The 15998-nt window shown below is 38.0% G+C and overlaps 1 protein-coding gene across 49 annotated transcripts in view; it reads right to left on the reverse strand.

The window, feature by feature from the left end:
* Window positions 1-15998, reverse strand: part of rims2a (regulating synaptic membrane exocytosis 2a) — a 1270129-nt gene that overhangs the window by 236084 nt on the left and 1018047 nt on the right. For 27 of the 49 annotated variants that reach the window (XM_039736790.1, XM_039736792.1, XM_039736793.1 and 24 more), the window contains one exon: window positions 10715-10750. The exons of the other annotated variants lie outside the window; for them this stretch is intronic. In XM_039736790.1, coding sequence (XP_039592724.1) covers window positions 10715-10750 — 36 coding nt within the window. The remainder of the gene's footprint in view (window positions 1-10714; window positions 10751-15998) is intronic. 49 annotated transcript variants of the gene reach the window in all.

Below are 15998 nucleotides of genomic sequence, written 5' to 3' on the forward strand. Positions count from 1 at the left end.
CTGTATGACCAACACAGAGGAGTTTACCACTGTCCTTGTCTGACAGCCCAGATTTTGCTGTATAGGCCATGTGGAATATAACATCACAAAATAATATATAGTGGTGAGAAAAACAGCCAAGTTTTCTTTTGCATATAGGTTAAATGATAGTAAAATTCATTTTACATGTACTAATATAGGTGTTTTGGAGTTTTAAAAGTTTGTTTGTCATTAAGAGTTTGGCAACACCATATACCCTTTTTGGACATGTACATTTTTCAGAAAAATATCTCGCTGAAAATAAATGGGAAAAAAGGTCTTTTGGAAAGTCAACATGGCAGAACACAACAATGAGATAAAATGATCTACACTTAGAAAAAAAAGCAGTATTCCAGTGAGACAACAAAATTGTCATCCAAATTAGTTGAGGAGTAAATGCTGTCACTGTACAGTAGTCTTAGATGAGATAATGCTTGTCTGGTACAAAGCTTTGGGTGTCCTTCCATCATCCACAACACTTTCATAGCTGATGGAAATGTAGTCCCCACGTTCTTCTAGGTTTTGGATTGCACCCCTCCATTACAACCCCTTTCCCCAATATGCATATGGTCTATATTTTAAAAAGGACCAATGATAATGAACATACAAATCTCTCTATTATAAAAAAAAATCTTGGGAGATGGAGACGAGGGAGACGATATGTGATTTTCTCGGAAGACACTTTGACGTCACAGGAGACAAGGCAGTAAGACAAAAGGACAGCTGCTGTACAGGCTTTTAAATGATCGACGTGCAGCGTGACAAGCAGAACACGCAGCTTGCCAGCAGCAGCAGCAAGACAGAAGCTGATCCGACCACAACTCCTTAGTGTGCATTCAGCCCCCCCTCACAACATGAGCAGCATAATACATCCTGCGAGAAAGACATTTAACCATGCCCGGGGCCAGAAATAAAGGACAAAGAGTAGATGACAAAATAGAATGTCGTAAAGAATTAAAAAATATTGGCGCGGTGCACAGCAGGTCTTCTCGGAAGACACTTTGAAGTCCTGCAAGACTACTTGCACGTGTGACACCCCGTGTAGTGGGAACTGGGATCCCCAGCTTACACTCTAGGTGTCTAGTATGTGGGACCGAGTATGACCAGGATGATGGTGTAAGACAGGGAGACATGGACACAAAAAGGGTTGGGTTTTTTTGAAAAATAAAGTGAGGTTTTATTTACAGGTGCACTTAAAGAAAACAAAAATAATTTCCTACGGAATTTATATATCAATACACATTCCAATGCTGCAAAGGACACACAAAAACAGTAATTAAATGAAGCCCAAAAATACTGACTATATACTGTATTTATAGTGCTGACTGAAAGTCTCAAATGAAAAAGAATAATGCACACAAACTAGTGAAACCCATATATACACAAACCAATATGAAGCTGTCTTCTTCCACAGTGCTCTAAGTCAGGAAGCTGCTCCTTCAGTGTACAGGATTCACCAAAAACAACAATATTCAAAATACAGAAAAAGAGAAAAAGTAGATATACAAAAATAAACAGTGCACCAATAACCACAACTCAATAAATACCTCCGCCAAAGTTAATCCAGAGATATTTATCGAAATATACTGTATATACAAAAAAAATATTTACAATAATCAAGGCACAAGCCGAAGTGCTTGGTAAAGTCAAAGCGGAGTTCTACCAAGTACCTTTCTGTTAGCAAAATCTAGCCAGACCCCCTCTACAGGCCGTAATTCCTTTTTGTATTCAGCGCCCTCGTGTCGACCAATTAAACTGTTTTACGCCATCCATCCGCGGGCACGCGATGACGTGAGGTGGCATCTCCTGCCCTGCACAATTACTATAAAAAGTTTGAGCTGCCAGCACACATGTGCGTAGCTGTGCTGGCTTTTTAGACGCGAACTGCACTTCCCCCAAAAGTGAAAGTAAGCATTTTTTTTCCTTCCCTGAGCTACAGCCCAGACAACTGCAAACATGGGATTCCTCTTCTAAACCGCAGCAAACTAATATTAAGGTGCTTCACATTTTCTTTTGCTAGAGTTATGAGGTCGCGGGAGGCACGCGCAGGAGTGGAAGACTGACAATGCCATCCCAGCCGGTCAATGGCAGGGCCGTCTCTCCAGTCTACACAAGACCTGCCGCAACGCTCCACAAACAAATGCCTCTGTCTTAACACTGCAGAGGACACTAAACAAATTTTATTTAATTGCTTGAAATGCCAGTGAGGTACATTACCACAGCACAGAAGACACTTTGAAGTCCCAGGGGACTACTTGCACATCACGGCCTACTTGCAAAAATTTCTCGGAGACACTTTAATGTCCTGTGAGACAAAGAAGTGAGACGAAAGGACAGCTGCTGTACAGGCTTTTAAATGATCATCACGCAATGCAACAAGAAGATCAATCAGCACGTCACAAGCAGCAGCAGCTGTACATGCTTTTAAATGATCGACACACAGAGCGACATGCAGATCACACAGCACAGCACAAGTAGCAGCTGACTTAAAGGACAGCTGCTGTACAGGCATTTAAATGATCATCGCACAGCGCGATGTGCAGATCACGTAGAACGTCACAAACAGCAGCAGCTGCTGTACAGGCTTTTAAATGATTGACGTGAAGCGTGACATGCAGATCATGCAGCCTGGCACTTGTAGCCCTATTATGGGGAAACTCATTCGTTACAGCTTTATTACTTATGTAAGCTCTGAACCGCACAGTGAAAAAAAACTTATGGGATAACCTTTATGTCATACGTACGTGAAAATATCTCGTACGTACTGGATACTTTTACATATGTACGAAATAGTTTCAGGTACGTACAAGATAATATTAGATTAATAAATTACTAAAGTGCGCTTCAGGGCTACCTAATTATGCCTTTACCAAGGCTTTGATGCATTAGTTTGGCATCACTTCCAGCTCTTGAAGCGCAGTGATATAAAAAGCAGACAGCTGGGCTTTTATTTATTAAAGGAGTGTGGGATGGTTGGAGATGGGTTTAACTGCAGACTGCAATACCTATGACGTCAGGTAATGCCCAGAACGTCAGTCACGAAATGCCCATTGTATACCCCGTTACACTGTGGTTAAGATTAGGCTTGTGGGAGGGCAAGGGTTTAGGTACGTGCTTTATGTTTACAGGTATTCGTCTACACAATCGTACAGAGCACCTGAGGAAATATGATGTTGTTTTTTTTCTTCCTGGGAAACAATTTGGTGCAAACAACTATCTCATGCCCACCATGTATATATCTCATGCCCACACCACTTACCATAGCCTGCGCACCAGGTACTTGCACCGGCCAATACTATGTGTGTGCTGCATACATTCAGATGAGCACTAAATACCATTGCATGCTATTGTACACCATTTTCTGGAAACAGGACATATCACTGAACAGTCTGATGTTTTCCTCACACAGTTACAGTCCACAGAAATGGATATTGGCAAGTTTATAAAAGCAGGCTATGCATTCAAGCCCAGATCATTAAATCTGCGAAGCAGAACCACTAACCACTGCACTAATTTATAGAACAAGGAAATGGCATTAGTTAGCCATCTACTTACCAGCCTGCAGCTTCTTATTCAAACAAGTTATGAAAGGGATTCATATTTCACATATTGAGTGCATGTGAAGTTTACACAGTACCTTTAAACATAAAGCACGTACCTAAACCTTTACCCTCCCACAAGCCTAATCTTAACCATAGTGTAAAGGGATATGCGATGGGCATTTCATGACTGACGTTGTGGGCATTACCTGACGTACGTCATAGGTATTGCAAGCTGCTGTTAAACCCATCTCCAACCATCCAACACTCTTTTAATAAATAAAAGCCCACCTGTCTGCTTTTTTATATCACCGCAATACAAGAGCTGGAAGTGACGTCAAACTGAAGCGCCATGGCCTTGGTAATTAGATCGTAAGGTAATTAGGTCGTAATTAGATAGCCACGAAGCGCACTTTTGTAATATTTTAATCTAAGTTTATCTCGTACGTACATAAAAGTATCTTGTAGGTATGTGAAAACATCATTTGGTCTCGTCCGATGCGAGAGATGGACATCTGAAGTGGAGCTCTGCTAGCAGCGGTGTTATTTTACATATTATTTGCTTATTATCCTGAGATATCCTGTATCTATTCAACCCAAGGAGACTGCTACAGTATATGTAAGCATATATAAACATGGCCAACAAGAAAGGGAGTTCGAAAGAATCGAAAACTAAAGCTGCACCCAAGCTAAGATCAGCAAGCCCTAGTTCAAGATACGGCCTTTCAGAGACAGACCTGGATCAGATGGGCGAAAGTACAGACTCCTCGGGACCTCGGTCCGCTACATCGTTGCCGGCTGAGAGCAAAAAGGGGAGCGAATGTATGATCGTGAGTGCAGATCTCGATAGCTCGCCGATCGGAGAAGAACACCTGAATCTGGAAAAGGCCTTGCAGTCCGCGGCTTCAATTACTCCACGCGAGCCGGGAATAGTGGGGACACCGGCTACAGTAGAGCCTGTTGCTTCACCTACGGTACAAGAAAGCACAATTGAAATGTCTAAACTGCAGGTGATGTTCGCTGAGCTCATGCAATATATAAAGAAAAGCGAGAAGGCAAATGAGAAAGCAAGGGCAAAGGCACATGAGAAACTGAGACAGGAATTGAAACAGGAGTTGCAACAAGCAAACGAAACGCAGCGGCTGATGCTGCAACAGGCAAATGAAAAGCTGCGACATTAAAAAAGCAACTGGAGCTGCGACAGGTGCTGGGTAAAATTGAAGAACACATTCAGGAAAACTCGGCTAAACTAAGCACGCTTACTGATCAATTGGAGGATCTCAAGTAGACATTCACTCAGATTGAAATAGACGAAAATTTAGCTGCCAGTGCCAAAGAAAAAGCAGTACAGTAAATGTCAGCTCCGAATGCACAAAACTCGGAGACAGACTGGCTGCTTTGGAAGATGGAAGCAGAAGGTATAATGTCAGAATTGAAGGTCTGCCTGAGAATCGAGAAAGTCCAAACCCTGTGAAATTCGCAGCTGAACTCTTCTCTAAAATAATCGGGGAGGACTTTAAAGCAGAATCTGAGATAGCAGCGCTTACCGCGTACGCGGATCAAATACCGTTAGACCCAGATCTTTTGTTATTCGCTTTGTAAGATTATCATTTAAGCTAGAGGTGATGGCACTCCTCAGAAACAAACAAGATATTATATATGAAAATAACCGGATTCGTATCTTCCCTGACTTCTCTCCAGCAACAGCTACTAAACACGCAGCCTTCTACAATATTAAACGGTTACGGCAAGCCAACGTAAAATACAGCCTCTTGTATCCGTCCAAATTGAAAGTGGAATTGCAAGGTCAATTCTATGTCTTCGCTAGCAAGGAAGAAGCAGAAAAAGAATTAAGAAAGGTGATCCCGGGACTATTCTGATACATAATAGTGAGTCATGGCCGTTAATGATATAGTAAGGACTAATAATCTACTGTCTGAACTATTTGTTTAAAATAAGGGTTTTTATCATCATATATTCTCACTATTACTTAGTATTACTAGGGCGCTATCTGTTTATGTTTTATTGTGCTTAATTACTTTTTCTTTTGTCTCTTTGTTCTTTACTTTTTCTTTTTTTTTTTCGCTAATTATTTTATCTCTACCCTAAACGAGACTGTTCAACATCAAACCCTTGGTTTATTGTTATTGCTATTATTGCATTAAGACTTATTATGCTTATTCTGGACAAATTGCTAACACTATTCCCCGGGTTTATTGTCTGGGTGTATTATCTTAATGCACTAAGATTGCTGAAGACTATATATATTTTAACACTGGGAAAAAGATCTCTTAATTAATATATCAGAAAATGAGTGGAAAGTAGCAATGCAGAGAATTCACTCGAGCTCCATATGCGCAAAGCATACAATTATACTGTACAACTCAAAATTATATATCGAACATATCTGTCTTGACTAAAACTCTCCAAAATGTTTCCAGGGCATGATCCAACCTGCGAACGCTGCAAACTACTTCCAACCCTTACTGGGTCACATGTTCTGGGCCTGCTCCAAATTAACATCATTCTGGACGAAAATTTTTAATTACCTCTCAGACAGCCTTGGACTCACAATCCCTCCTAACTCATTAACAGCTGTATTTGGGGTTCTTCCAGATGGGTTTAATTTGGAGAAAGACAAACAATTTTTGATTGCATTCACTACACTTTTGGCACGCAGACTTATTCTGATAAACTGGAAGAACCCAAACTCTCCTCTTTTAAGTCAGTGGGAAACTGAGGTGTTATACTATTTGAAATTGGAAAAAACAAAATACTCAGTTAGAGGATCCGTACAGACTTTTTTCAAAACATGGCAGGATCTAATCAGTAATATTTTAAAATAGGCTCATAAAGCACTATGAGAATTTATTAATTTAGGTATGTTTACAGGTCTTAAATTTCACGCCATTTGGCTTGCTCTCTCTCTCAGGGGTGGGGATCGATTTGTTCTTAACTCAATTTTTCTTTTTGTAAAAACTTGATTGATTTGTATGGATTGTAATAAAATTAATAAAAAGAAAAAAAAAAAAAAAGAAAACATCTCAATTTTTTTCACTGTGAGGTTCAGAGCTTCCGTGATTACTGGCAAATATCAAGAAATAAAAAATTAATGAAAATTAATGAAATGAAAATAACAATCGCTTTAAATTGTATATCCGGTTAACCAAACCCATGGTTTGGCGAGCAAAGCGAGCAGGGGGCAGAGCCCCCTAGTTTTAAAAAAAAAATTGGTTTGACTTCTACTGCATTATTGGTGAATAAACAGATTATGATTTTATTAAAAGTTTTCTAGTCCCAATTGAGGAGAAGAACCTCAGACATAGTCTGATTTTAACAACATGCATGCTCTCCATTGTAGACATGATATCATGATGCACCATGGAGCATGTACAGTGTTGAGTATCGGGCCTACTTTAATGCTTCCATTCCTGCCACTCAATCATACCAGAGAGTATTACAATATTCTTGGCTCTCCATATTGTTGACTGATGTGCTTATTTTCAGATCTTGCAAAGTCATTTTTCAAGGTCTCATAGTAGATTGTATTACATGTATCTCTATTTGGTGGTATAGTATGGTCTTTAACTTCATACAGTCTAGGTAGCATAATGCAGCTTATTCATCTTGAAATCTCACTATCCAAATTCAATTATGTGTTTGTTACCCTTTACTATTCTGTACCATTTTATTAACTTGATCTCTGAATCTATCAGAAAGCCTCTTTATAAAACAGTTTTTAAAAAAAAAAAAGATTCCTGGCCCAATGATCCTTGCAGATTGTGATCATTTATCCTGAAATTACAATGTTATGCTGTATCATATAGAAGGCAAAACACAGAAGCTGATCAGCTTAGACTCAATATGACAGACTTAAATTTACTAATGTCTAAACACTAATGAAAATGACACCATTCCATTTTGATTTTATATAAAGTATAGTTGTCATTGCAGATGTAAAGTCTGCACATTCACTCTGTTTCTACACTGGATTTCTTCTGAGTAATCCATATTTCTTTCCATATACTATGTGTATGTTAGGCTGGCGGTTGCTTCCAAAGCAGTCCTGTATATGTAAGTAGGTCTGCAATGTGTTGGAGTCCTGTCCAGCACTGTTTTTTGACTTCCATGCAGTGTTTCTCAGATAGACAATGGTCCAATATAATGCTGAACTGGACTGTAAAGATTTTGTACTCATTTTTTAATGTTTTTGTTTACAAATATATGGTGTAATGTATACAGCATTTACTGTATGAAAAAGTGAGAAAAGAGAGAAACACATACAAAGGAAGAATATGCAGACTCCACAACACCTAGAGAGTGGTTTCAAAATGAAGACACTCAATGTATGAAATAGCAGAACTATCTAGTCATCATCTCTCTTTTGAATAACGATGTTAAGATACTCTCCAAAGTTCAAGCCAGAAGGATTAAGACAATGTTTCCTTCTGTAATAAATAATATCACAAGACCAAACAGGATTTATTAAAGACAGACACTTAACTTCTAACCTTTGACGTTTGTTGAAAATAATATATTCACCCATTATATCTAACACCCTAGAGATCCTATTATCTTTAGATGCAGAAAAAGCATTTGATATGGTTGAATGGGACTACCTATTCACCACATTGCACAAATCCGGGTTTGGCCCAAACACATGTGCATGGATCAAACTACTTTATACTAGTCCAGGAACCTCTGTTTGTATTAACAACATAATTTCAGACTACTTAAACTAGACACCTTTGCTCTTTGCCATTGCCACTGAACCTCTCTGGCTATATACTTTCGAAACACATCACAGATATTGGGGATTCTCAGAGAATATCACTATATGCAGATGATATGGTACTGTATATATCGGACCCACAAAATTCTGTGTTAGCAGTCTTAAAAACATTAGCAGATTTTCAAAAGATTTCTGTACTTAAAAGCAATTTGAATAAAAGTGTGCTTTTTCCAGTGAATTCTCTAGCACGTAAAATCAGACTGGACACCTTCCCATTTATCTTAGCAGATCAGTTTAAATACCTAGGGGTAAATATTACAAGTAAATATAAAGCTCTTTTTCAACAAAATTTTGCTGTCTGCATGGAAAAAGTTAAACAAGACGTGACTAGATGGCCTACCCTCCACCTTGTATTATCAGGGAGAATCAACATTGATAAGATGACCATCCTTCCCTGGCAGCTCTTCCTATTTCAAAGCATCCCCATATACATTAACAAATCATTTTTGTAAGAAATTAGACTAAATCATATCTTCCTTTATTAGGAATTTGAAACATCCACTCATCCAAAAGGTGACTCTATAACAGCCTAAAGCAGAAAGTGGCATGGCACTACTCAACTTTCAATTTTATTAATGGGAGGCAAATATACAAGCTATAAAGACCTGGATATTGACACAAATTGATGAATATCCACAAGCCTGGTCTGCAATAGAAATAAAATCATGCAGTACTTCTTTATATTCCCTGCTCTGTGCCCCAGTTAATACGAACTACTGTCATTACACTAAAAATTCAATTACCCTTCATTCTCATAGAATATGGAACCAATGTAGGAAGCACTTTAAGACAGAAAAGCTTTTACCTATTGCACCGCTATACAACAACCACCTTTTTCCACCCTCTCAAACATATACACTATTCAATGTCTGGAAAATGTCTAGAATTAAAACACTTAAGAGACTTGTACATAGATAATGTCTTTGCATCCTTTGAACAATTACACTTCAAATACAACTTCTTATCAACACAATTCCTCCACTTCTTTCAAGGTAGAAACCTTGCTCAGAAGAACCTGCCCAATTATTTTCACCTTCCACCTAGATCAATTAAAGAAGAATTATTGATCAGTCTTGAAGACTCAGCATCTCTACAATTTATAAAAATATTTTAAAGTCTCTTCCTTGCAAAGACCCCAGAGTACATTTGGGAAAGAATCTCTCACTTAATATTTCAGAAAAGGAGTGGAAGGTAGCCATGCACAGAATACACACAAGCTCCATATGTGCAAAGCATTCAGTCATTCAACTTAAATTCTTTTATCAAGAGCATTTATCTCATTAAAAATTGTCCACAATGATTTCAGGGCAAGATTCAACCTGTGAACGCTGCAATCTAGCTCCAGCCTCACTGGGCCACATGTTTTGGGAGTGCTCCAATTTAAAAATATTTTGGACAAAAATCTTTGGATGCCTATCAGACAGCCTTGGTGACACAATCATTCCTAATCCATTAACAGCTGTGTTTGATGTAGTCCCAGACGGCCTTAAAGTTGAGAAGGACAAACAAACTGTAATTTCCTTTACTACACAACTACCATGTAGACTTATCTTGCTCAACTGGAAGAATCCCACCCGAATCCTCCCAGTCACTGATGTTATATATAACTTGAAATTGAAAAAAGTCAAATGCCCAATTAGAGGATCTGTTCAAAACATTTTTAAAATTTGGCAAGATCTAATCAATAACATTTTAGAATAAGCTTCCATTTCGGGGAAAAGGACCTTCTTTTCTTGCTCCTTTTATAGAGCAGCTTTGGTTTCTGGTTCCTCTCTCTTTCTCTTGGGTAGGGGATGAATTTTGCTTTGATTTGTTAAATTTGATTTGACAGTATGGAATGTTATCTGTTTCTAATTAAAATCAATAAAATAAAAAAGAACTACCTACTCAACCACTGTACTCTTTGGCTAATTTATTACATTCTACATTAAGACATGGTAAATGATGTTTACTTTTTAGTCCTATTAACATACCTGTATCTACAGCAATTATTCCAAAAATTGCAGTTTTACTCACTTTCACATTGTACTGAATGGAATAGAAAGAAAGCATCTGATGAAGAACTACAGCACCACTTTACAGAAAGAAGTCTGTAAATGGTTCTTTGTTTTGACTGTGTGAGAGGTACCGTAGTACAGATATCAACCTGCTACTTACTAAAATTTATTTAAAAACACTATATTAGATAAAGCACAAAGTCATAATTGAATCAGTAATCTGGAGTAGCTTATTTCATGCACCATTGAAAACCATAATATTCTTTCACTTAAACAGAAAATTTCTTGTTTAACAAATGGGGAATAGCACACAGCAGAAATTTCAAGTAACAAAAAGAGCTGATCAAACACAAGCATAGCTTTCCTACCTGCATCATCATTTTGAGGTTCTGCTTCATTCCCCTCTTTTTGTTAAAGGAACAAATATCAAAAGCAAATCAAAGTGAAAAAAGCAAAAAAACAGCAAAAATAAAATTAATAAAATACAAAAAGAAAGCAATAACAAAATATTAGAAAGAGAAAAAAAATCAATGTAATCATTTCTTCACATAATGCTGTTTACATATCTTAACATCAGGTTGTAAAACTTAAAAGCGTAAAAATAGCATAACAAAGCAATTTAGCATGATCACAGTGATAGATAATATACAATAGCAAAAAAAAGTCTGTGAATCCTTTGGAAATTGTTGATTTTTTTATTAATTACTCTTAGAAATATAATCTGATCTTCAGTTACATCACAGTAATAGAAAAACACAATCTGCTTCAACTGATAATACAGATACAATTGTACTTCTTTTCATTAATACTGCTTTTATTATTTAAACAATAATGATCCAGATTATAAAAGTATGCAAACCTCTAGTCTAATGACCTCTCCAAAAGCTAATTGCAGTTAGATAACCCAGTCAATGAGATGAGACTGGGGATGTAGGTCGGAGGTGCGCAGCCTATAAAAAGGCAAACAAAGTTTTGCTTACTGACAAAGTCTGCTCTTCTCAAGAATTATCTGTTCATGTGAACCATACCCCAATCAATGAAATATCAGTAGACAATAAAAGAAATACTGCATTGTAGAGATGCAGAAAACGAGAAAAGACTATAAAAGCATCTCCAAAGTCCTGGGTATCCATCAACCCACTGTAAGACAATTTGACTACACATGGACAGATTTTAGTGCTGTTGCTAAATAAAGAATAAGAGCAAAGGACCTGCAGAAAACTCGGGAGCTTACTAAAGTCTCTGTTTATTTATTAACTATAAGAACAAATCTGAACAAAAATGGTATTCAAAGAAGAATAACAGTAGGCCTACTCTCCATAAGAACCCTTGTTGCATGTTTTAAGATGACAAAGGACCATCTGGATGTTTTAGAACACCTCTGGGACAATGATACTTGCATGAAAAATAGGCACTGCACAATAATACCATAAACGCTCCTAGCCATGAAGCACACTGGAGGGAGCATCATGGTCTGGGGCTGGTCTGCTCTCTCGTGGCATGGACAGCTTACTATCATAGAGGGAACAGTGGAATGAAAACTGTATCAAGAAATTTTACATGAGAATGCCAGGCTAGCAGTTCATCACCTGAACAGATGCCAAAAACAATAATCTGAAACCCAGGAGTAAATCAACAATGGTTTAAACAGAAGGTGTTCTGGAATGGCCAAGTCAGAATCCAGACCTCAGATCAATTTAGATGCTGTGAAATGACCTAAAGAGAGTTGTTCGCACAAGGAATCCAATGGAAAATCATTGAACTGAAACATTTTTTTTAAGGAGGAATAATCTAAAATTCAGTACAAGACAGATCAGAAACTACAATAAACTTTTGGTGAACTGTATTTCTACTAATGGAAGTTCTAGAAGTTACTAAATACAATGCTTCATATATTTATTCAGGTCTGGACTGTGAATTTTTAAATAAAATATTCAGTACTGACAAGAAAAAATAAAATTGTGCTTGATTAGTTTAAGCAGATTGTGTTTATCTATTATTGCAATTTAATTGAATGTCAGACCACATTTGTATGAGTAATTAATGTTGAAATTCAGGTCACCAATTAACCTAACTGTATGGATGTTGTACCTGAAATGCAGCAATGGAACCACTGTGCAATGGTGCCTTCTTTCTTTAATTGTTAAAACACAAGTTAAAGTTTACTGAAGTATAGGTACATGAAATGTTAGGTTCAACGTTATTAACAAAATAGGCCTTTCTAAAATGCACATGACTAGGACAAAATAAGTGAATTTAAAAAAAAAAATTGTTTCTTATTTTTGCATACTAAGGTTTTAGATGTTGTCAATCAAAACAAAGTTAGTGAATTACCTTTCAGTATATACCGTTTATATTTATGAATATCCTACTAAACCTACATCTTGCTACTTAAGGACATAATGTATTCTGTGTTTAAAGAATTGAATAAAGAAGCAACCGAACTGAAAAGGCAAAACAGAGTTGCACATAAATGTATTATACTTTAGCATTACAGAAAGATGAAACTGATTAAGTCAAAGATTTATTTCCAAATAATTTGTTTTGTTTATTACAAATATTCCACTAAAAGAATTGTCAGTCAATCATTTTCAAACCTGCTTAGTCCTGAACAGTGTCACAGAGTTTTGCTGGAGCCTATCCCAGCTATCATAGGGAACAAGGGATCAGTCCTTTGCGGGGTGAACACACTTCACATACATTGGGTCAATTTAGGACTGCCAATTCAACTAATGAGCCCCTGTCTACTTACTGAAAGGCTGCAGAGCTACCACTGTGCCACCAGGCCAAACTGATAGAATTATATTTGTCATGATTCCTATCTTGAAGTGAGAACTCATTTTCACTATTATAAATACCAGCTATTCATAGAAATCATTACATGTAAGTCACGCACTTTTTACACCAGAAAATACACTCACCTAAAGGATTATTAGGAACACCATACTAATACGGTGTTTGACCCCCTTTCGCCTTCAGAACTGCTTTAATTCTACGTGGCATTGATTCAACAAGGTGCTGAAAGCATTCTTTAGAAATGTTGGCCCATATTGATAGGATAGCATCTTGCAGTTGATGGAGATTTGTGGGATGCACGTCCAGGGCACAAGCTCCCTCCACCAAATCCCAAAGATGCTCTATTGGGTTGAGATCTGGTGACTGTGGGGGCCATTTTAGTACAGTGAACTCATTGTCATGTTCAAGAAACCAATTTGAAATGATTCGAGCTTAGTGACATGGTGCATTATCCTGCTGGAAGTAGCCATCAGAGGATGGGTACATGGTGGTCATGAAGGGATGGACATGGTCAGAAACAATGCTCAGGTAGCCCGTGGCATTTAAACAATGCCCAATTGGCACTAAGGGGCCTAAAGTGTGCCAAGAAAACATCCCCCACACCATTACACCACCACCACCAGCCTGCACAGTGGTAACAAGGCATGATGGATCCATGTTCTCATTCTGTTTACGCCACATTCTGACTCTACCATTTGAATGTCTCAACAGAAATAGAGACTCATCAGACCAGGCAACATTTTTCCAGTCTTCAACTGTCCAATTTTGGTGAGCTCGTGCAAATTGTAGCCTCTTTTTCCTATTAGTAGTTGAGATGAGTGGTACCCGGTGGGGTCTTCTGCTGTTGTAGCCCATCTGCCTCAAGGTTGTGCGTGTTGTGGCTTCACAAATGCTTTGCTGCATACCTCGGTTGTAACGAGTGGTTATTTCAATCAAAGTTGCTCTTCTATCAGCTTGAATCAGTTGGCCCATTCTCCTCTGACATCTAGCATCAACAAGGCATTTTTGCCCACAGGACTGCCGGATACTGGATGTTTTTCCCTTTTCACACCATTCTTTGTAAACCCTAGAAATGGTTGTGTGTGAAAATCCCAGTAACTGAGCAGATTGTGAAATACTCAGACCGGCCCGTCTGGCACCAACAACCATGGCACGCTCAAAATTGCTTAAATCACCTTTCTTTCCCATTCTGACATTCAGTTTGGAGTTCAGGAGAATGTCTTGACCAGGACCACACCCCTAAACGCATTGAAGCAACTGTCATGTGATTGGTTGATTAGATAATTGCATTAATGAGAAATTGAACAGGTGTTCCTAATAATCCTTTAGGTGAGTGTATAATAGTCACCTTAAGTGTAATATTACAATAGAATATGAAAGTGTACTACCAGTTGTTTCATCTTTATCAATATGCATCTAAACAAATATAAAATGCAAACCAAATGTGTATGGCAAGAATATACAGTGTTTCATATACACGTTTCAATTAAAAGTCAGATGCTTTTCATTTTATCAGTTCAAGATGACGGTTCTTCAGCAAACAGTGATTTTTTTCTAACCCTTCTTACTAATTTTAACAAGGGATGCCAATAATAGTGGAGGGCACTGTAATGGTCTTATTTTATTAAATTTAACTAGAAATACTTTTATTGAATTGAAGAGCATATTTTACTGTAAACAGCTGTTTATTTTTAAACTTGTCAAAATGAGCCCCCACTGGCTTTCAATTTCATATCAATCAGAGAAAGACAGAATTGAAAAGAACTATTTATTCATAAAAAACATTGAAACACAATTACTCAGAGCAATTACAACTTCAGTTAGGAGAATGTCTTCAAAACGTAATGGAAAAAAGTGTTTCCCAAGGCAAAGTATTGAAAATCTGGTTACTTGATTTTCCAAATGCAAGTAGCTTATATTTTGAAGGTGTGTCATTTGTGAGCTTTTATAAACCATTAATATTGTTGTTTTCTTTTTACTGATCAGTCATTTTAGATCTGCACGCTAGTCAGACACTGTCACATATGCATGTCAGAGGATCACCTTTTGTGCTCATCAGAGGTGTGTAATACCACTGTGGGACTAGAAAGGTCGCTGTCGCTAATATAATCTCTTTTCTCATCTACAGAACCAAGAAAATGCCCAATGACATCAACTGAACCTGCCCCTTGTGGGGCAGTGGGAGGCATTTCATTGGGACCTGAACTGGCCACAGCAGAAAACTCTGCCAAGAAGAAGGAACTGGGAGCCACAATTGTCTTCACGATGGGGGGTTTTGACCTAAAGTCAGGCCAAATAATATTGATTGCACATGAAATTATTTCCCAAACAGGAGCCATAGTCAAATGGAACATCTATAAATTAGCTCCAAGAAGCTAAGAAAGCAGGGGTTCAGCTCGAAAACACAGTGCATGCTAGACCTAGGAGTTATTATGTAAAGCCACAGTCCTGGTCCAGATCTATCTTTCTGGTCTATAAACCCAGTAGCAGTTTGCATTTCTGCAACAACTTCTGTTGGCTTAACCAAGTCTCCCATTCTGATACCTTGACTTCCTTGAATGCTTAGGCAGCACCCAGTATTTGACTGCAAAACCTATTGGCAGATTCCCCTGATCGACGCAGTAAAGTAAAAGACTGCATTTAGTACCCCCAGTGACCACTGGTAGTACTGCGTCCTATACTTTAGGCTGCATGGGGCTCCAGTGAACTTCCTTGGGACTGGCAGCTGACAAAAAAGCAAGTACAAGCTTTATAAGGTTCGTACCCAAGTTTTCCGAGAAGGTCTTGTCTTTAACCTAGTTAAAGTACTAGGCACCTAATACAGTGACATGGTCCCCAAAAATGGAGGCCTCATTC

The sequence above is a fragment of the Polypterus senegalus genome, chromosome 15, assembly GCF_016835505.1.
Source record: "Polypterus senegalus isolate Bchr_013 chromosome 15, ASM1683550v1, whole genome shotgun sequence".
Lineage (NCBI taxonomy): Eukaryota > Metazoa > Chordata > Cladistia > Polypteriformes > Polypteridae > Polypterus > Polypterus senegalus.